Raw genomic sequence first — 23,344 nt, 5'->3', positions numbered from 1 at the left:
TTCACAGTTAAGTCTATTTGTTATTTGTTGTTGGTTTTCCCCCCACCCATGATAGCTTCATAATATTTTTTATTTTTGTAAAAGCAGTGTCACCATTGCTTGCCTTCCTTATACTTTCCACTGACATTCTAACTGCATTTATTCTATCACTGTTTAGATTAACTTTTCATCTGCCATTTTTATTTTTATATTTGTGTTTTGGCTGTTTGCCTTCCTCTGGACAACCTTATTAGATAGACAAGTAAAATTTGTCTGAGAAGAGTCAGCAGTTTTATTTACGACTATCCCACCTTGTAAGTATATTTGAAAAGTCAGTTTCCAATTAGATGTGGCCTTCATGAAGAAATAAAAGTGCCCAGTGGAGTTCTTCATCAGAGATTTACATGGAACTTGAAGCAATAATAGCAAAAATCAAGTGATACATTTCTAGGTAAATAATTGATTACAAGGTAGGAAACAAGTGACTGAAATATGGAAGTAATTCTTACAAATGGGAGAGGATACCACTGATCCTGAAGTAACAGTGCTGGGGCTGGTGCTACTCAAAATATTAATAAACAACTAGGAAAAGTTGTGGCTGAAGAAGTTTACTGATGACATTGAATTGTTGAGGGTGTTGAGGACAAAGCAGCTAACCATGAAGAGCTATAGACAGACTTTATGAGACTGAATAAATAGGTAATGAAATGGCAAATGAAGTTCATGGAGAGGTTCACACGGGGAAAAAACAAACTGTACCGTGCTGCATGTAACAGACCTATGGAACATCTTGCTGAAGGGTGTTGTGTATAGTAAAAGTTTATGTACGTTCAGGACCAGTCCTGAAATTTTCATGGTTTAAACATCTATAGATGATTACTAAACACAGGCAAAGGCTATTTGGTTTAGAAAGCCCTACTCTGAAGAGAGTACAGGAAGTACCACTGCCAAGTACCACTGCAAGACAAGAGAGTACCAGTAGGATTTGTCCTAGTTTTCCTATGTTTTGACTTTTCAGAGGGTATCCACTTTTGGTCACTGTTACAGATGAGATGCCGGGAAAAAGTGTTTTCCTCGTACTTTTCAGAACCATTTGTGTATTTTTGAGGTAGTTGGTTTCCATTTTCTTCCTCCAAAAACCTGCTGCAGAACACTTTTATAAGCCAATCCATCATGGGAGAAATTTAAAGTGGGCTTATGTTTGAGGGGATTAACAGATTTTGTTCAGTTAAACAGATACAGCCTGTTTATGAAATGATTAGATAGCATATAATTCGTATTCCTAAGAAAATTAGTGGTATTATTTTAACATTTTAAAGTGTCATTAATAGTGGTCTGTCATCTTATTAAAACTGATTTTGAAAGCAATTAAAAATATTTAAATCATTTAGGTCCCTACGCTGTATTATATATTTTGGCATATAGACATTATATGCACATGCATATATAGGTGTGGGTGTGTTTGTTTATATATGGTACTACATTAATTCCTACTCATAAGTAAGAAGTATATGAGATTATGAGAGCTAAGACATTATAAAGAATGCTGTTCTGTTATTCTAGCTTGTAAGTGATGTTATTTAGATGTATTTTAAAAGAATAGTGGACTGTAAAAGTACTGAAAAATTTAAAAAACATGCAAGCTGACATGGATAGCTTTAATCTATTTTCTTGGGTTTACAGATCTGAATGTTATGTTATTCTTTGATATTCTGAGATTTATATTACTCTTTTGTAATCTGTATCTATTTTCAAATTATAATTTAAGGTGTGAATACATATGAATAATTGATGTAAATATATGGGGATATAAAAAGTGATTATGTAATGCTTTCTTAATAAATTATATTTTAAAATATTTGCAGACCATTAATCTTCTGGAAGGTTTGATTCCATCGAAGGAAGAAGGTGGTTTATCAAGTATGTCTCATCTGCATAAATTGTTCTGCTTTGGAATAATGTGGAGTTTAGGTGCCCTTTTGGAGTTGGACAACAGAGATAAACTTGAAGCCTTCATTAGAGATCATGATAACAAATTAGATTTACCAGAAATTCCCCCCGGCACCAATCAAACAATGTATGAGTTTTATGTTACTGATAATGGTAAGAATAATCTGAATAATAAAAAGAGACTTTTTTTTTTTTTTTTTTTTTTTTTTTTTTACTGGCATTTTAAAATTGAGTGTAGCTCACTAGAAATTTAAATTTACTCCTTACTCCTTGGTTGTATGAGCAAAGATTTTGGAAGTATAGAGGTAGCTCATATTCTCTATGCCTCAGTTCTAACAAGATAAGACGTTAGAAACCTGTTTCATTGGTAATATTTTCTCATTTCTTTTGCTTTTAATTTCATTCTTACAAGGTTGTTGTTGTTGTAGTTTTTTGTTGTTCTCTTATCTATCTTTAACCATATATATTTTTTACATAATTTATTTCCAGACTATTCTAGATTAATTTCATTTTACATTTGTATGTAATTTCTTCACATCTATTATTTTTGGTTAAACATATAATCCAATTTAAATTCCCCTTTACAATCATTGTTTATCCATGTTTGATAATCAGTAATAAATCTTAGAATTCACAAGATTTCAAATATTTTATTATTTTCCACAGGTAATTTATAGGCTAAATAATGCAGGCACATCATTTTCAGTAAGAATTTACTGTTTTTGCACAGTATGTTATGGAAATGCATCTATTTCTAATTTATCCAAATTCAGATATTTTTCTGCCAGCAATATTGATTTAGTTTATACACACCACCCATGTTTTCATATCCTATAACTTTTCCAGCAGAATAAGAACAAGTTTTCAGGTAATATTATTTTAATTTTTTAATTTAGGTAGCTATATATGTATTTAAATAGCACATTGATATTTTATAGGATTTTTTTATTATTGTTTTTTGGACTAAAAAAATCTTTTTGTAATTTCAGGTGATTGGGCACATTGGAGTAAAAGTGTTCAGGAATATGTGTATCCAACAGATAGTGTCCCAGAATATGCATCTATTCTTGTTCCAAATGTTGACAATGTCAGAACTCAGTTTTTGATAAACACAATTGCAAAACAACACAAAGTAAGTACTAAATTACTTATTTTAAGTGTAGAAAAACAGAAACCTATGTATATATATACTAATTGAGGGTTACAGTCATTCTCTACCTCTAATCATGGCTTTCCAGCTGCACCATTACTTACATATTGATCTGTTTTTAGTTCAATAACAAATTCTCTGTAGTTATTTCTGTCCCCTGAGGAATTTTAAAATATCTTAATAAAATACTTTTTCTCTTAGAACTTAAACCCAATAATGCATCATCTTTCTTAGAGAAAGGACTTAAAACCTTGCTCCCAGTATGTACACCATAGTCCTCATTCTAACTTATGCTTTTTGAATAGGCAATAAGCATAATCAATTTCATATGTCAATTCATTGTAAACATGAAATCATTATTAAACATTAAATGCTTTTACTGCTTTTTTTTTTTTTTTTTTTTTTCAGCAGGAAAGCTGTGTTTAATAGCATTGCCACTGTTCATAGAATAGGAGAAAGCAAATTACATGTAGATTTAACCAGTAAAATCCAATCTGGCATCATGGCCAAAAGACCACATCAAACAATAGTTATTTAAAACATAAATATGTATAGGCCTATTTGCACAGTTGATGCTCTGGACAAACAAACAAGCAAAAAAACCACAGTTGCTTTATCACAGTCCTATCCTACAGGATTTTAGTGTGGAAACCTATGCTGGATTGCGAAGTGCAGTTCAGTGTACTCCTTTCATGGAATCTGGAGCAAAAATTAGAAATACCAGAAGTGCATGATCCAGTGATGGAACTTGGCTTTTCTGTGAAATCCTTGGATTTAGCACAAGAGCATTTACTTGGATTTGATAAACTGTTCCTGAGGCCATAATGTGGCTGTCTCTTTGATGTATCTGACATAGATTATAAAAACATATGCAATCTTGATATTTGAGAACAAATGATTAATCTTTGTATGTCAAAGCCTTGGGAAATACTTGTAGTATTTCCAGGTACATTCTTGTGCAATCATTACAGTGCATGTAGTGAATACTGAAATATTCTAAAGATAGTTTCTGAAGCACACTCTTTTACACAATTCAGTGCTCCTGTAATGTATGGTTTTACCCACGTCTCTACTTCAGAATTCAGTGTATCATGGGACTTGGGTCTCCATTTCGGTTGAGCCAAAATTTCCCATCTAAGATAGCAGTCATTGTGCTTTCTTTTCAAGCATTCCTATTTTGTAAGGCATTGAATTTTGATTTGAGGAATATTTTTATTATTTTCTCTCCTCAATCAGATAATAACAGCATGAACTATCTTTCTGGCTACGACTGAATTAAATGAGCTAGATAAAAACAAAGTGATGTTTTACTGATCTGACTTGTTGATTCTCCAAAGTTTATTACTATGTGTGTTATAGTGGTCAACTGATCTCTTGAATATTCAAGAAATAGGATAAGGAAAGAGACCACATAGCATTAATTTAAAGGAGACAGTAACAAATATTTGAACATTTCAAATAAAATATTGTCAGAGATCTACTTCATCATCAAGCTTAGTGCCCACAGTCATAAATACTCCCCTCTTTGAACTGATTAAATTCCTCTAATGGCGTGGATGAAGAGAGTGGCATCTGTCAAAGACATAAGTAGGATGAAAATGTAATCTGGAAAGAAAACAAGAAGGATTCTTATATGTCTGAAGAAAAGAGCAGGGTTCCTATTTAGTTTCCTTTCCTTTCATGAAATGGGAGATTTCTGTGGAATGTTGAAAAGAAAGGAAAAAAATACAACTGCAGCATTAATCCTTCAATTCAGCAACAATCTGATTTTAACTCAGATTTTACCAAGACATGAAGGAAACCAGAAAATCTTTATTTTTCTTGGTGTATTTATTTGGTGGGGGGGTTTTTTTGTTTGTTTTTTTGTTGTTGTTTGTTTGTTTGTTTTTGTATGAAGATGACAGTTAGCATACAGTTTAATCCAGAAATGAGATATTAAAAGTAAAGGCAAAAAACAAACAAAAAAAAAAAAAAAAAAAGAAACTTACTAAGGAAACAACTTGGAACAACACTCAGATTAGATGTTAGAGATCACTTTCCATTATATAAAAAAAAGCAAAACACTTCTTAAGGTCATCTGCTAAGAATCACTACTGCAATGAGTGTGTTAGAAAACTGAGAAGTTAAGCAACTGGTTTTACAAAAACAAGCAAGAAAACAAAAATACTCACAATCCATCTCCAGAACATTGTCTATTCTTTCTTTTTTGACTCAGTAACTAATTTGTCTTGGAAAATGGAATTGGTATGAAAAACACATACCGTGTCATTGCATACGGACACATGGAATGAACTATCAGAACAATATATAATCTAATATTAGACCAAAGAATTAGAGAAAAAATTCCCTTTGTCTAAAATGTTATGTGTATTTAGTTAACAGTTTTGGTCCTACTTGTGGAATTTAAATGTCTATTGCAGGCAGTTTTGCTCATAGGAGAACCGGGAACTGCAAAGACAGTCATGATTAAGGCATACTTGAAGAAATATAATCCAGAAGAACATTTGTCAAAATGTTTAAACTTTTCATCTGCCACAGAACCATTTATGTTTCAGGTAAAAATATACCCTTTAAGCAATTCTTGAATATATACTCAAATGTACTTATTTCTGATGATAAGAGAGGTAGAAATATAGTTTAAAGGAACTTCTTTTTTTGCCTAGGTCACTTAAAGTCTTCAGATAATTCCATAAAGTAATCATTTTTTTGCAGAGAAGAGTAAAATATATTCACTCATGTAGGGATGCATATATTCCTGATTACTGTGTGCTTTTTCACAATTGAATTTTAAGAATTCTTTGTCTAAAGACCCTTCATTTCTTGTTAGATCAATGATATTTTTTGCTTAATCAATTTGTCCTATTTATGCAGTTTCTATATATATATATATATTTAAACAAAAAATAGATTTTAAATTCTAGATCTTATTTTTTCACAGTTCAGGAAAGGTGAGTACAGCAAAAATCTAGTCTTTAAGGCTCTCTAGCAGTGAAACTTTGTACAGATTTCCCTTTTCCAAAATAATGGCAAACATCTATATAAATAGAAACAAATACTACCGATACCTTCTCAAGTGATAGAAAGTATGATTTATATCACAGCACTGTGATTGAGTATGAGTACTTTGTTAGGATGTGATCTTGAATATTGAATTGGTTTCATTACCTCTTCAAAGCAATGAATTCATGGTAAGAATCCTCTAGTAGGGTGAAGTAATCACCTGAGAAGCTTTCTTGATTGGAAAGCCTGCTGATGAGGCAGGTCATAAATTCTATCCCACAATCCAGTAACTGTTTTTAGAAAGGTAATTCAAAATGGTATTAAGATAGTGGTTAGAAGTAATAACTTAACTCTCCATTTTTATTATAATTCCAAAATCAGAAAATAACTGCAGGGCTTTTCTGGTATGCAGAGGATCACTGTCCATGGCATATATCAAGCCATGAGACAGAATAAGGCAGGTATCCCTTCACACATGAAAGATTAACTGAACAAGTGTCACTTGTCTCAGCATCCTTAATGTATTATGGGACCCCAGAACATTACTATCTTAAAAAATAGAACCCAGATGTCCTCCTATCTGGTACAGAGGCACTCTGGAAGGGTCTTATTTTTTCTTGCCTCTGTTATAGTTCTGTGATACCTCAGAAGAAGTGCTCATTCTTTTCAGCTAGCAATCTGAACACATGCTTCACTTTGTTGTTTTCCAATATTGAAATGTGGCAGACAAAATAGGAAAAAAAAACCAAACAGACAACAAAAAAACAGCTGAAATGTTTGTTTCTAAACATTTAAAAGGGCCACGTTCAAAATAGGTTCTGAAGTTTGAGCCATCATTTTGAGGATATTCAAAAGATCAGACAATTTTAGATGCTAGAAAGTCCTGAATTTCATAAGTAATCATTATCTGATCCTTAGCAGTTTCTCTTTTTTTATTTTAATCGTATCTCCATATTGATATATTAATGTTGTCAATATTCTATATGCAATTACTCTAGAACACTCAGCTAAATATTTTGTGTAACAAAAAGCCATCGGATAAAACCTTTATCTCTTTTCCTGATCCCTCAAAAAATGTTTTTTATCACAGAATCATAGAATTCCCTGGGTTTGGGAAGACCTCCAACATCTTCAAGTCCAAACACAACCAGACCATACAATCCTAACTCTAACAACCCACTGCCAAATCATGCCGCTGAGCACCATTTCTATCGTCCTCATAGCATATGCCGCATTCCTCATATAGAATGAGAGATGGAATGATAGAATGACAAACAAAAACTTTAGTTGTTTAATGAAAATATTCCTACTATCTTTTGAGGTATTTTTACTGCAATTGTTTCTCTAAGTCCTAGTACCTTTGGAAGGACTGTTAAGCTGTATTACTTTGAAGATGCATTCTGATTAAATATCAAGGTCTTATCTGTTTGTTTCATACTATTTATTATTCAGTCCACAGCTTTTTTCACCAAAATGCTAAAATACTGAACAACTTCGCTTACAAACCATCTGAGATATCACTGTAATATTAAGTCGCCTTCATATGGTCTGCTTGCTGTACTGCAAATAGAGAACTGAGTTTAGCAAGGGAAATACAAAGCAATCAGAGCCTTCAGATGGTACATATCAAAGTTGGATTCCCTTTCTCGAAGGAAGATTCTGAGTTCATTTTGTAGCAAATCCGATATATATATATATATATATATATAATGTAGGTAAAGAAAATACTATTTCTGCCTTCTGATTTTCTGGCTTAATCATAATTAATTATGATTTTGGTTAATCTTCTGTCTTTCAAATTGTGTCCCACTATTTCTTTCTTGTTTGTGAAGCATGAGAAAAAAGATGCTACATATTTCACAACTTACAATCTCCTTTCCCTTTATATTTACAGTTTCTCTTCTTGCATTAATCATGAAGTGTTTGAAGGCTGTAAAAGACTTCACAGAAAATGTAATGTTTCCCATAGAAATAATGCAACATAGTAAAATAAATAACACTTTTGTCACTTTTAAGAAAACTTCTCTGGTAGCTACAGTTGGGTTGTATACTGTAGTGCTGTCTGGAGAACTGAAGTAGCTGAATAGAGTTCTTTTATTAACAAAGCTGAGGCTACTCAAAAGAAGAGGAAATTGTAGGTTAAGTTTTGTAGAAGAAAGCTAGACTTAAAATAAATAAATAAATAAATAAACAACATTTTATATATTGTGCTTTAGATAAAAAAAAAAAATGAAGAGCTTTCTTTATTTTTTAGAGGACAATTGAGAGTTATGTGGATAAACGTGTTGGCAGTACTTATGGACCTCCTGGAGGCAGGAAAATGACTGTTTTTGTTGATGATATCAATATGCCGGTTGTCAATGAATGGGGAGATCAGGTATGTTTTTAACAAGTACAGTTTATTCTAAACTGTTGGTATTCTTTTCATATATATGGAGATCAGTAGACACCAAAATTTTAGTTAAATTTAAGTTATTGGAAATGCTATTTAATACTTTCATCTGAGTTTGGACTAAGCCTCTGTAGGTATTAATGGTAATATTACAAGAAGAAATTGAATTATTCCATGATATGTTCTGGCTTGAATTTCTAATTTGTGTGTTACATAAACTTACAGATAACAAATGAAATTGTGCGTCAGATGATGGAAATGAAAGGAATGTACAATTTAGATAAACCCGGAGACTTCACTACTATTGTAGATGTACAATTAATAGCAGCGATGATACATCCAGGAGGAGGCCGTAATGATATTCCTCAGCGTTTAAAAAGACAGTTTTGTATATTCAATTGTACATTACCATCCAATGCATCCATAGACAAAATCTTTGGTACTTCTTTCTCTTGTTTTAGTTTGTTGGGTTTTTTTTATTTTTTAATTTTTTTTAATTTTTTTTTGGTTTTAAGTAATTGCTTTAAAATGTGTAGAAGTAGGTTCTCTATTTTCATATCATGCAAATATACACTAATTTTGTTGAAACAATTGAAGGTGTATTACAACAAAATACTGCAATTGAACAGAAATTAATCCCTCTTAATGTTTACCTTTCTGATTTTAGGTGTGAAAAATAGTTAATAAGAAAATAATTGTGATTTTCTGAAAGATTATGAGCACTGATATTAATATGTAATACACATACACTGTCTGAACAAACTTCTGTTCCTAAAATTCATTTAACTTTGACAATACATTTGACACCCATTGTTTCTACACCAGTTCAGCAAATCCATGGATAAGAGAGACAACATTATTTCATCCATAATTTAAAAGCAAATTACTTTAAAATATGTTTTTTTGAACATTGCTTACAACTTAACTTACTAAATCCTGCACCTTGAGATTATTTATATATTCCATTTTCTATTTTCAGGTGTTATTGGATGTGGATATTTTCATTCATGTAGAGACTTCAGTTCTGAAGTATGTGATATGGTGCAAAAATTGATCCCAACAGGTAGAATATTGTGGCAGCGGACAAAGGTATGAGTTACAGGGAAAGTTTTATCATCATCAGTGTGCCTGTCTGGTGTACAGGAAGATGTCCCTGTCAAGAGCAAGGGAGTTGGAGCTAGATTATCTTAAAGGTCCCTTCCAAATCAAACCATTATATGATTCTATTAATCTCCTCAAAGCTCATACTCCTTAAGAATAAATGTTGGAGAAAGAATCTGGAAAATATCAGATTTAAGTGTATATGACAGATAAATGACTGTATAATTTCATTCATTCCTATAGTTCAATTCATGTTATCCAAAGCTTTAATCACTATAACTTGGGAACAGGATGTGAAATTATTTACTATTTATCATTTTTAATTTGTAAAGCTCAAAGCAACATATGAGATAATCACACGCTCTAAGAGTGTTTGCTCCTGCTTCGAAACAGATCAGATATGTTTAGATGACTTCTTAGAAAGAGTTTGCCCAGAGTGGTATGTGAGAAAATTAGTCTTTTTGTTATTTTAATATATATATAATTATTTATGAATATATAATTTATGCTATTCTCATTTCATTCTAAATATTGCTGATTTTGAATATTAATAATACTTTTCTTTAGATAAAGATGCTGCCTACACCGGCTAAATTCCACTATATCTTCAACCTTCGAGATCTGTCTAGAATTTGGCAAGGGATGTTAACTATAAAGGCAGAAGAATGCAAGAACACAACTGTCCTTCTAGCACTTTTTAAACATGAATGTACTAGAGTAATTGCTGACAGGTATCATTGTATATTTAGTAGGCTTCAGTTTCATTTTCTGTTCACTTCATTTTATTTATGCTCATATTCATTTATGCTCATATACCTCCAATTGTTTAACAAGATAAATGTAATATGAAAAATGTTGTCTTATTTTGCATATTGTCTTGTTATGACAGATGTCAGTTCTCTGCTAATAGATTATCATCCAGTCTCTTTGTTTAAAAAGATAAAAAAGAGGATTGTACAGCATCCTAACTTGACACTGTGGCCCTCAGACAATAATATGAAATTGCTTTGATCTCTTCATTGGAAAAAGTAATCATCACAAGCGTATGATTGAAAAATAGTGATTCTCATCAAAAACTCCTTTAAATGATTCATGAAACAGATGGTTATCAGTTATCAGCACGTACTCAATTTGAAGAAGAAATAAAACAAGGAAGATAAGTAAAGCTTTGAAATCATGCATACCTGAAACTGATATATGAAAGAACTCTCCTTACCTTTCTAGGAAAATGCTAGTAACAGTTTCAGGCAGGACACAGACCACACATTCAACCAGTTTTAATTACCATCCTTTCCTGTATCCTCCAGAATCCCACTTCTTTTTTCATGTAAATTGAATCATTTTGCAGATACTTTCTTATTTTTTGCAGGAGGATACATTCACAAACTGAAGCTATTGCTGTTTATGATGAGCTCCAGTATCCCAGAGGAGCTCTAATTTGAAAACCCTGCTTACTTTCTCTCCTCTCCTTGTATAAATACTGAGCTCAGAAAATGCATACAAGAAATGTAAAAGGAAATCTTATCGATCGTTTTTTCAAGAATATAAAAATGAAGTCAAGAGTTTTCGGCTGACTTTCACTATCCTATATTTCACTGCAGTTTCATTGACAGAACAGTAATAACATAAAATATGCTATTCCGCTGCTAGTCAAAAGAATGCAAGGGAATCTTAGCCATGGTTCTTTTGGAAAAAATTCAGCCTTTTTCGTTTGAGAAATTAAGTGGTTTGTCTTTTCATAGTTGTTGATAAAATGCGGAGAATTGTTTTCCTCTACTGCAATGATTGACCGTGATCCTTGTAGAACATGAAAGCATTTCATTTTTCTGAATATTGCCTGACCATTTTGGTTGCTATTACTTAATATGTATTTTCTATTGAAATGTTAGAAAGTTTTGGTGTTTTTTGTTAGTTTGTTTGTTAGTATTTAATTGTCTGCTTTTCTCCTATCTTAAATGATTTTGTTTTTAATTAGGCTAATTTATTACTTTTAGATTTATTACTCCTGAGGATATAGACTGGTTTGATGAAACTATTATGAAAGCAATAGAAGAAAATGTGGGTACAGGTGTAGCATTTCCTCAAGCAGAGCCATATTTTGTTGATTTTCTGCGGGATGTGCCTGAAGCAACTGGTGACGAACCAGAAGATTTTGTGTTTGAAGCACCAAAAATTTATGAGGAGGTATTTAATTTTACACCAAAATATTCAGCACTGTGTCTTTCCCTTAATAATTAAAGTATGTTATGTTCCCAGATTCATATCATACAGAAAGTTTTGTTGAGTATCTGCAGCACATTTGTCTATATCTACCATATAAAGATGGTTTATTCATTCCTGCACTCCTTGCTCCTATTTTTAACATCATGTGCAGAAGAATTCTGCTTACACACAGGTGCATGTGCTGAAGTGATTTAAAAGGACAATTTCGTTATGTGTGACTAAAACATGAACTCATGTTAGTGCATAAAATTGCCAGCAGGGCTTTAAACTCTGAATGGATGTGCTGATGTTGTTGGCTAATGTTGTAACTAGTTGTTTTGTTGTTGTTTTTTAACTTATTTTTAATCTTTCAGATTCCAAGCTTTGAGTTTCTCTGTGAAAAATTGCAAACATATCAAAGACAATACAATGAGTACATTAGAGGATCTTCTCTTGACTTGGTGTTTTTTAAGGATGCAATGACACATATTATTAAGGTTTGGGATTTGTTCCTTTTTTACTATCGTAACCATGTACTTAGTTAATATAATGTTCTTTAATCTTTAAGGATTCAGATGGCACTTCCAGGGGATATGTACATGACAAGTGATGAAAACTACGTGAGGTAGAATCTGATTGGATGAGAAACAAGAAAAGATGTATAAATATGAGCTGCAGTAGAAAGCTGTGGGGTAGAGGAAAGTCTCAGATGGCAAAAACAAAAACACCTGAACCTGTATTCAGAAAGGAAGACATAAGGGAAGAATTGATTTGAAGACAAAATTGAAATTAGCTTTAAAAAAAGAAAAAAAAGGCTCAGCATATGCTTTGTTGGAAGTGTGGTGCCTTTGGTTTAAGAAGTTGTGTTGCTTCAGAAATGTTTGAACTTGATGATATATTTGCTAAAATAAATGTGGAAGCAACTTTGAAACCAAAACAGAAAAAAAGAAGTTCTATTCTTCTCTAGTTAATCTCAAGAGAATTAAACAACTTCTTTTTCTGTGAATGTGAATAGAAGAAAAATATCTTATTTTTAGATTCACTCAGTGTGGTGTTAGGTAAATTTCAGGAGATGCTGGAAGTCTCTAGATCTCCATTTCCATTGGCAAGTTTTAACCAGAGTATCTGGGATATGCATGTGCACTGCTGTAAAAACAGTGGCAATAGATATTTGTTACACTCATAATGATATTAAAATAGAAGTCTAAACGTGAATAGACTCAGAGGGAACTGCATATATAACTAAGGATTCTTTTAAGGAACACATTTATAGAATTCAAAAACATGATGTAAGCTGTGAAGCAAACTATAGTTCACGACCATATAACAGAACCAAGAAAGACATGATGTATACAGATGAGTTCTCAGAAGAAAAAAGAAACTCAAAAACAAAACAAAAGCAAAAACAAAACAAAACAAAAGCAAACAAAACAAAAACAAAAGCAAAAAGCAAAACAAAACAAACAAAAAACCCAATAAAACAATAAGTTTATAATCCAGCTTTTGTATCTGAGAGAATTGTTGCAGAAATGACTTCAAAAGGCATAGGAAGTAGATAGAATAGATGGGTGTGATCAAATTATTTTCTTCAGTAAAAACATCCAAGTATTTCAGATTCTTAAAATTAAGGTAGCATATTTAATTATTCTAGATGATTATTTTTTTTTTCCTTTATAAGTGTAGTATAGCCAACATGGAACAGGGCTTAAAGTGTCTACCTTTATGTAATCCAACATTCACCTCATATAGCCATCCTATAGGCTTACATGAGAATTCTTTCCATTCCACAAAATTCTTAAAGGAGATACTGTTATTCTTTGGAGAGGAAAAATTTTCTTCACAACTCACAGTCCTCTTAATAACCTTTACATTGTATTCTACTAAACGAATTGTATTGTATGACAGATTTTTAGTTTTTCAAATTCAAGTTTGGGTTTTTTTCTGTGCACTATTCTTTTTTCCTATATAGATTTCCCGGATAATTCGAACCTCAAATGGAAATGCTTTACTTGTTGGAGTTGGTGGTTCTGGAAAACAAAGTCTTTCAAGGTTGGCTTCCTATATTGCTGGCTATAAAATATTTCAGATTACTTTATCCAGGTAAGAAATGCAAGAAATATACAGATGCAATTTATGCTATTTCATAACTATATGTTTTTAACAGCTTATCTTTTTCATTTTGTGACCAACCAAAAATGAAAATTAAAAAATATACATGCATATATATACATACATATATATATATATAGTTTATATGCAATATTGAACAAAGTTTTTAGCTCAAGAAGCTGTAGTACCATGTAGAAGTACCATGTGTTACCTATTCCTGAGCGAAAATATGCATAATTATATACAAAAGGTGTTTGCACTGTTGTTTATAAAACACTGTAATCTGGAAATAGCGGTATTCTCTGTTTTAAACTAACAGATCATGTTTCTTATTCTTTACAGATCATATAACATAAGCAATCTGTCAGATGATTTAAAATTTCTGTATAGAACAGCTGGAGCAGAGGGACAAGGCATCACTTTTATTTTCACTGATAATGAAATAAAAGAGGAGGCATTTTTGGAATACATTAATAATCTTCTGTCTTCAGGAGAGGTAAAGAGACTCACTGTGACAATGTAGATTGCTCCAAAAGTGATGCCTTTATTTATTTCCATGGAAACTACAACAGATACAAAGAGCACAACAACAGTTTTGATAGAGCAATGATAGAGCAAGTTCTCAGCTACAAAACTCTATTTTTAACACAGTCACCACCCTTAATTGTACATTTTTGCTAGCTGAAATGACCCGTCACTGTTACCACTGGTGAAGTGCACCACTCATTGCTTCACTGTGCTCACATTCAAAGTTTTGTCTCCATAAATGTTCAGTAAGTGTCAGTGAGTGCCAGTGGATGCCATTTTTTTCTGCATGGAGGAATTCAGCTGCTGTACCACCACTACCTGCCACTGATAATATGAACCAACATAATAAAATGGGAGATATTACTTAATGGTCCTACTCCCATATGCTCCTTTTTAAAGCAGCTTTGTAAACAGTTTTGTAAATAGTAATTATCACTACCTATTACTTTTCCCCCCCCCGGACCCTTTTTTTTTTTTTTTGTCTTAGTTTTTATTTTAATCTGTGAGTTCTTATTTTTTCCCCCCTCAAATCTCTCCTCCATCCCACTGGGAAGGTAGGGAGTGAGCAAACAGCTGTTTGTTGCTGAGCTGCCTCCTGTTGGGTTAAACCACTGCACTTTTTGAGTTAGAATTTCTAGATGTTAATGGAGTTTAAGTCTAAATCACAGACAGATTTGGTTTTTAGTATGTCTGAACTGTGTATATGCATAGAGAGATACACAGATGTAAAGAGAAAAAACCTAAATCAACGCTATTTATTCTATTATTGCTTTTAATTCTATGTGAAGATTTCTAATTTATTTGCTCGGGATGAATTGGATGAAATCACCCAAGCATTAATACCAGTGATGAAAAAAGAGATGCCTCGATGTCCTCCTACCTTTGATAATCTGTATGAATATTTTTTAACTCGGGCAAAGAAGAACTTGCATGTTGTNTTTTCTCCCGTAAGTATTTTCTTTGTATCTGGCATCTTTACTCACATCAGCAAAGTATCCTGGAAATTATGACAGGATTATTCAAGATCTGTATTTTTAGGGGAATTTGAAGATGCATAATAAGATTAGTGAAATCTGGATTATAATGGCTGATACTTTAGAAATAATAGTGCAGTTATCTGAACTTTGAAAGCAAATACTTGAAAATTGTCATTCTTTACATGTTAAATTGACTTTCATTTTTCCCTCCTATTCTTTCCTATTACAGATCAGTGTATGCAGCTTTATGAAATTTTTACTTGTTACTCATTTTCATGAAAATTAAAAGACGTTAAGATGTTAATTGAAGTTTTGAAATATTAAGAAACATTTATATTTTTCCTGATCTTATTCAAATTTCTTAAAATACTGAATGTTGCAAATGTAACAAAATATTTAAAAGTAAAAACAATGTGGAAAATTAGGAAGAAGTATAGTCTATTTAGCTGTTCATATGCATCGAGCATTTTGATCGACCTAATTTAGATACTGTATCACTAACTGACATTGTTACTCTCCATAGGTTGGTGAGAAGTTCCGTGCACGTTCTTTGAAATTTCCTGGTCTCATATCAGGGTGCACCATGGATTGGTTCAGTCCATGGCCCAAGGAAGCTCTTGTAGCTGTAGCCAGTTATTTTCTTTCAGAATTTAATATGGTCTGCTCTGCATCAGTTAAAGAACAAGTAGTAGAAACCATGGGTCTCTTTCATGATATAGTTTCAGAAAGCTGTGAGAATTATTTCCAAAGGTAATATTTTAAACAAATGCAAAGATCAATCTCCAATGTATTGTTACTGATATTGTTTTGTAATTCATTGTATTATAAGATTAAATAACTGTATTTTAAGGACAATATTGAAATTAATCTGCTCAATAAATATATGAAAAGGCCACGAAAAGTACTATTATGTTGCAAATTTATTATCTTCATTCCTACTATTAATCAGTCTTTAGTGTTGTTTATCTGGATGTAAACAATATAACTGGAAATAGGACTTTATATTATGAAGAAACTTGACTGACTTGAAATCTTGCTTTATGTAATTTTCTGTTTCATTGCAAGTAATCAAATTGATGTATATATCAAAAATATATATGAACTTCATGCTGCCAATATACCATATTTTAGGTATCGAAGAAGAACTCACGTAACACCTAAATCTTACCTCTCTTTCGTCAATGGCTACAAAGAAGTTTATGCTGAAAAGTTAGAAAATATTAATGAACAAGCTGAACGTATGCAAATTGGTAAGATATTTCCATGTTTGGTCTCAAACGATCTGTGTTTTTAATATTAAGCATCTTAATCATCACTTAGATATATTTCTGTTAATCACAGTCCTAAACTAGTAGCCAGTGAGAACCATTTCTGATCACTTCTGAGCTACCACTGACCCACAATACCCCCCTTGAAAGCATGCCTTAAAGAAAATGCCAATTTAATCAACCATCACAGCATAATATTAAACTTTAGTACTTCCACTTTATCATTTTTAAGAGAAAGTAGGACATGAGATGGCCAAAGAGAGGCCCTTATTTCCTTTTCTGGAGAGGAAGATCTAAAGGCTATTATTAATTTATTTCTGGACTTCGTAGCATCATACAATCACTTCACTTGGACCCTCAGAAATCTAGTCCAAATCTCCACTTGTCTATGAAATCCTTTCTATACAATCTGATTGCTTTGTGTTTTATTTATTTAAGATTTCTGCTGTGCAATGAGCTGCTTTTATGTGTGGTCATTTTATAAATAGAAATCTGAAATACAGGAAAGTATGACTTACATGTTCTTCCAATTTGGAATTTCTGTTTGAAGCGACCTAATTTTCCATTTATAATAGTACTTAATGGGTTCATAGTACAGTTCCAGTTTTCTACCATTAGGTATACTTTTGTAAATCTACATTGAAACAGTTTAGACAACTAGAAGATGGCACTCTATTTTAGTTTATCAGAATAGAGAAACATATGCATAAGATTTTTCTTACAAAGTTAAAAAAAAAAAAAAAAGAAGAAGAAGAAAGAGCAGCATAGTTTTAGACAATGATTAAGAATGCAGCATGAAGAATAGGATAAGCATGTGTGGGTATTTTATTCACAGACTGCTGAATCAGAATGGTACATAGGCAAATAAGTGATCCACAAAGTGATTTTGTCATAGTGCAGATTTCCCTGCACAGATACATGGCCAGTTCTAGAAATCATAGAAATCATTGCAATAAGTCCTGCTACTGGGACTGAAGTCTGGGAGCCCTGAAGATTTGACTTGTTTTTGTTTGTTTGTTTGTGTGTGTGTGTCTGTAGGCATATGTAAAAATTCCTTGCGTAGTCTTCAAAACAAAAATATCTTGTTTAGATGACCATCTGTCTTCAGTGCACCATATCATATTACTGATGCTCAGAAATTTGTATCCATCAGTTTATAGGCATCAATCATACCACTTAGAAAAAAAAAAATCTAGTTTTGTTTGCATATGAAATGTTTATTACAAAATCACTAAAACACTTCATCATCCATAATACCAAATGTATTCCAGTTTACTGCATTCTACAGAATGATCTCAAAAACTCAACCTCAAAGTTTTATTTATCTCACATGTCCATAACTTAATCCTTAGTCTTGCATTGCTTAATATGAAAAGATTTAGAAGGTTAAAAACAATAATTTTGAAGTTGGTACAGTCTATTAGGAGATTATTCTGATAGAGGATTTAAATTTTATGATATTAAAACAAAAGTAAGCTAAAATAATGCCACTCATTTTGTCTGCTTGTTGAGATGCCTTTGCTGTATGCAGTGATGTATAGGATAATTAAAAATACTTGTGAAGCAGCAAAATTGTGAGAAATTCCGTGATCAGTATTGCTTTGCTTTCCATAAGACGGCCTGGTCTGAGCACATTGAATGTGTGCTCATCAGCACTGTTCTGTCAATACAAGCAAAACAATTTGAAAGATATAAGAAATCTCTTCCGCTTTATCACTTTGTGTGGACACTCATGTAACAAAGATGAGGAAAAACAGAGATAGCTGACCATGGAATCCATGAAATTTCACTTCTTTCTGGAAGTTCTACAACAGTATTGGATCTGAATACTTACATTACATTACAAATGTATCTAACTGCATTGTGTGTCTGTTTGACACAATACATCCTCAATATAACACTTTTAGGTACTGCATACAGCTGTAACAAAGCAAGCATAAAAATCTGGGTGTTTTTTGTTTGTTTGTTTGTTTGTTTTTTAAGAAGACTTAACAATGTTTGTAGTCATTTTATACAGTTTGAAATTGTTTGTATCTATTAAAAATGAATATGAAGCACAATCCTGTTAGTATGATCACTTGCATCCACTTTCTGTCCCTTACACACAAATTAAAATGAGAACCATACTGCATTATGTAATAAGAAAAACTAATAGTTTTAATTGCTCTTATTTTTGTCTTTTACTTAATAGGTCTGGCTAAGTTGATGGAAGCCAGTGAATCTGTTGCTAAGCTCTCTAAGGAACTGGCTGTTAAGGAAAAGGAACTTGCTGTGGCATCTGTAAAGGCAGATGAAGTACGTACTCAAGTGTTAAATAGCAAAAGGACATGGATAACATCAGGTTACATACTGGAGTAAAAGCATGCATCTGGTTATATACTGGAGTAAAAGCATGCATCTAAAAAGATTTCACCTGTGTCCACACTGAGTTGATAATGCACACACTTCTGAATCTGAGGCACTTTAAGACTGCAGCAAAGGCTGGGATTATACAGACTTGGTTTGAAATCATGAACAAATTCAAATGTTGAGTGCCTTTCTTGTTTCCTTCCCATTTCTTCCCACTCCTATAAGCATCAGATATCATTTTTTGTTTGTTTCTTGGGCTTTTTTGTGTGTTTGTTTGAAATTTATTAATTTGTAAAATTGTAATTAAATTGTCATTAAATGATAGAATTGTTATAAGAGCATTTATTTGTAGACAAGAAGTTAACCGATGGTAAGAGCACTTTACTATTTCAGAATTGCTTTTAAAAATTCATCCACCTTTAGTTTAGTTTCATATTTCATTAGCATATTAGCAAAATATTCATGTGTTCATGAGACTGGATTTACTAATGTGAATTCAATATTACTTGTAAGCATTCTGTTTTCTGAAAGATTCCATAATATTCTGACAGTGCATGTATAGTATGCACTTGGGAGTGAATCTTTGGCCAGCAATAGCAACAAGACTCCTTATATTCATCAAGACCTTTATTCATGTAAGAGAAAACAATTACAGAATTGAATGTATCAACACAGTATGATAAATATGCTGGTAGGTTCACTTTGTTTAATATTTGTATTTGACATGCATTTTGAAATAACCATCTCAGAATTACATAACCTCTGGACTGTCAGCTTTTTCAATAGGATACTGCTTATGAGACTGAGGATACGTAAGATTTGCAGACAAACAATAAAAGAACAGATACTCATTTTAAATAAATGTGATATTATTTATATTCTCTAACTTTCTTTCCACTTAATACTGAGCCTTCTAGAATTCAGAATCAGATAGACAAAACTAAACTAAACAATAGTCATTTGTTTTTATCAATCATTTCTTCTCATAGGTATTCAAGAATACAGTTTATGTTCTCGTAAACACAATCAGAGTGCTGGTCTTGACCCTACAGCTGATCCTGATCAAAAACTATTCTGACATCAACTGTGTGTTACACATAAAATTGAACTAAATACATGTTCACTAAGGAAACAAATATAGAAGTGGATAACTTAATTACATAGGTTCACAATGGGATATATTGGAGCAAAAGAGAGGAGGCTCATCATTTGTCAGGCTGGTTTGCCATCCTCCAGTACTTCAATTAGCTGTATTATTTATCTTTATCTGTAGAATTATGGTGAAAAATGCAAGAACTGTTTGCACTGAAAAAGTAGATTCAAAGATGAAAATCCATCATAGGATGAAACACCATAGCTTTAAAAGACACTAAAGAGCCTTCTATCAATTATTAAAATAATCAGTCTATACAACTCCTACTGGGAAAACTTCTCCAATATTTCTCTGTGGGGATTCTGTAAATGATAGATTTGATTCCATATATAGGTAGGGTCTGCTTTGTATACATATCTGTAACAGGCTCTTACTTGTTTTCTCTTGTGTCCTATTGCTCAATTACTTGTTCCACCATTTTGATGTGTGCTTTTTATGTGTTTACTATCAATCCCAGGTACTAGCAGAAGTCAAAGTAAGTGCTGAAGCTGCATCTATAGTAAAAAATGAAGTCCAGGCTGTAAAGGATAAAGCACAAAAAATTGTAGATGAAATTGATGTAGAAAAAGTGAAAGCAGAAACTAAACTGGAGGCAGCAAAACCGGCCTTAGAAGAAGCAGAAGCTGCGCTGAATGTGAATAAATTTCTTACATTCTTATTAGTTTAAGCATCTTTAATCAATTTCTTGTTTGTTTGTTTGTTTAAGTTTAGTACTATTTGAGTCACCAGTGAAGGCAAATCTATTGCCACAAATATGTAGTTGGTTGGTTTTGACTGCTGACACAACTCTTGTCCTTGTGGTCATGCCTCTGATAAGTATTTATGGAACTGGCAATGTGCTTCTAAAAACACTGGGAATATTTTGTAGTATTTATTATTACTTGGTCATTAAGAAGATGCGAACATAAATCTATCCAAAAGTTACAGGTGTTAGTTTCTTTTTTCATATCTTGCTCCTCTTTAGAGGAGTGAAAGGCTGATAAACTTGACCAAAAACACATTTTGTCTAAGAGACTCAGGAGTCTTGCACTGTCCTGTGAATTTAGTATTGAGTCTGTAACTACATTTTCCAGATAGACACTGACGTGCTTATTTTGCAGATACAAATTACTTTGTTATTTTTGAAGTTTGTGGTCATTTATTATTATCATAAAAATTATTATTAAGCTGAGCATAGTGTTAGTGATGCTACTAGGAAATGAAGTTTAAGAAAATCTCGTACCTCGAATAAATTAGAAAGCAACAAAACATCAAATTTATCTCAGAATAAATAGTGTCACCTAACCCTTAAAAATCCAAAATATTGTCATGCCAAGAAAATGCTTTTAATTAAACCATCTGCCATTTTCTTCAGTTACTTCAACTGTCAAATTAAGTTAATGCTGCTGTTCTAGCTACTTAAGTTTTGAGTGCTGTCTTTACGATTGAGAAAATGTTTGTGTCTGATATTTATTAAGAGTATTAAGGTGTCATGAAACTATTAATAAAGTAAACCAGTGAGTCATTTTTGTGCATGTGTTCTCTATCCAGCTTACTTCAGACTGAAGTATGTGAAACAAACATTAAAATACTGATAAGATACTGATAAGATACTGAATAGGAAAATAGAATGATGGTAACAAGACAGCAGTGTTTTTTTGTTTTTTTTTCTTCAAACAGACAATCAAACCAGTGGATATCGCTACTGTTAGAAAACTGGCAAAACCTCCTCATCTAATTATGAGGATTATGGACTGCTGTCTGATACTATTCCAAAAGCAATTAGATCCAGTTACCATGGATCCAGAAAAGCCTTGCTGCAAACCATCATGGGGAGAATCATTAAAAGTAAGTTGAGTTTTCTAAAAATATTAGAAAAAGTTATAAATGTTAGAAAAGTCAGAAATAGCAGCTTGAATAACAGGGAATTTATAATGCTGTTTGCTCAAAGTAGGATAGAAGATTGTGAAAATGCAATCTTGGTTTTAAGATTAATATAGCATAAGAAGGCTACTACAAGTTGTAGGTGAATTACTCAGAGAATTTAGCTGGTCCAGTTCCACATGTAATACCTGGAAAAGAATTCTTGATGGCGGAATTTCTTTCTATTGTTCACCTAGGACGTGATTATCTGCTGCTCTTTGTATGTTGCTGTATAGTTACAAATGTACAGTTTATAAAGTTGATGGATAAACAAAGGTTATGTAATAGAAAGAGGCTCAATGATAAAAGCTCACCATAAACTCCACACAGGAGCAATCTCCAGAAAGAGATGCTACCATAGTGGTGGTCAGCCCTTAAATGGGATCTAGGGGAGGTGGAGCCAAGCTCCACCCCTAACAGGTGCACAGCTGAATTACCTTCACCTGTGCTCTCCTGGCTGACTCATCACTTGCCTCAGATGGTTAATCAGCGGTTCAGACTGTGATCAACAGTTTCTCACACAATTGCCATATATGAAGTACTAGAAATCTTAAACATCCTCTTTCTCTTTGCTGATTTACATTTACATTTAGACTGGTTGTTTGGTTTTTTGTTGTTGTTGTTGTTTTTCCCAAACATCATGATTGTTTGAAAAACTATATAATTAAGAGATTAAGAGGTTTTTTCCTATATTGTATTTCAGTATTCCTGGCCCAAGTTCTTGGGACTGTCTTTGGAATTCTCTCAGAACACTTTTTCCCCATGTCTTCTGCAGTTCTTTAAATTTAAAATGTTCTAAACATACTCATTAATGAACAGCCTTTCAGACAGAAAGTGAGTGAGGTGCTAATAAATACCTCATGTTGCTTTTTAAAAAATTTTATTACTGCAGCTTATGAGTGGGCCATTCCTGCAGAGTTTACAGCAGTTTCCTAAGGATACAATCAATGAAGAGACAGTAGAATTACTCCAGCCTTACTTTCACATGGAAGACTATACACTGGAGAGTGGCAAAAAAGTGTGTGGCAATGTGGCAGGACTCCTCTCTTGGACACAAGCCATGGCAGTATTTTATGGTGTTAACAGGGATGTCTTGCCGCTTAAGGTAACTAATTACCTCATTATTTTGCTTTCTGTGTAATTTAACTTCATTTACTTCAATTATAGTGGGATCTTATATTTATTTATTTATTTATTTATTTATTTATGTGTGTACACACACATATACATATGTATGTGTAAATAAATTTATTCTGACTTAATTACCTCTAGAATGTAGCAGCT

General features: G+C 32.5%; 1 protein-coding gene across 1 annotated transcript in view; it reads left to right on the top strand.

Annotated features, from left to right (window-relative positions):
* DNAH8 (dynein axonemal heavy chain 8) overlaps positions 1–23,344 on the top strand; it is a 111,835-nt gene that overhangs the window by 60,118 nt on the left and 28,373 nt on the right. The window contains exons 53-70 of the mRNA XM_015857671.2: positions 1,845–2,082; positions 2,919–3,061; positions 5,500–5,634; positions 8,334–8,456; positions 8,697–8,910; positions 9,451–9,560; positions 10,140–10,303; positions 11,567–11,756; positions 12,149–12,271; positions 13,744–13,874; positions 14,226–14,379; positions 15,200–15,358; positions 15,912–16,138; positions 16,520–16,638; positions 18,848–18,951; positions 20,616–20,792; positions 21,818–21,985; positions 22,953–23,165. Coding sequence (XP_015713157.1) covers positions 1,845–2,082; positions 2,919–3,061; positions 5,500–5,634; positions 8,334–8,456; positions 8,697–8,910; positions 9,451–9,560; positions 10,140–10,303; positions 11,567–11,756; positions 12,149–12,271; positions 13,744–13,874; positions 14,226–14,379; positions 15,200–15,358; positions 15,912–16,138; positions 16,520–16,638; positions 18,848–18,951; positions 20,616–20,792; positions 21,818–21,985; positions 22,953–23,165 — 2,892 coding nt within the window. The remainder of the gene's footprint in view (positions 1–1,844; positions 2,083–2,918; positions 3,062–5,499; positions 5,635–8,333; positions 8,457–8,696; positions 8,911–9,450; positions 9,561–10,139; positions 10,304–11,566; positions 11,757–12,148; positions 12,272–13,743; positions 13,875–14,225; positions 14,380–15,199; positions 15,359–15,911; positions 16,139–16,519; positions 16,639–18,847; positions 18,952–20,615; positions 20,793–21,817; positions 21,986–22,952; positions 23,166–23,344) is intronic.

Source organism: Coturnix japonica, chromosome 3 (assembly GCF_001577835.2).
Source record: "Coturnix japonica isolate 7356 chromosome 3, Coturnix japonica 2.1, whole genome shotgun sequence".
Classification (NCBI taxonomy): domain Eukaryota; kingdom Metazoa; phylum Chordata; class Aves; order Galliformes; family Phasianidae; genus Coturnix; species Coturnix japonica.
This window is presented reverse-complemented; position numbering and strand designations above follow the sequence as displayed.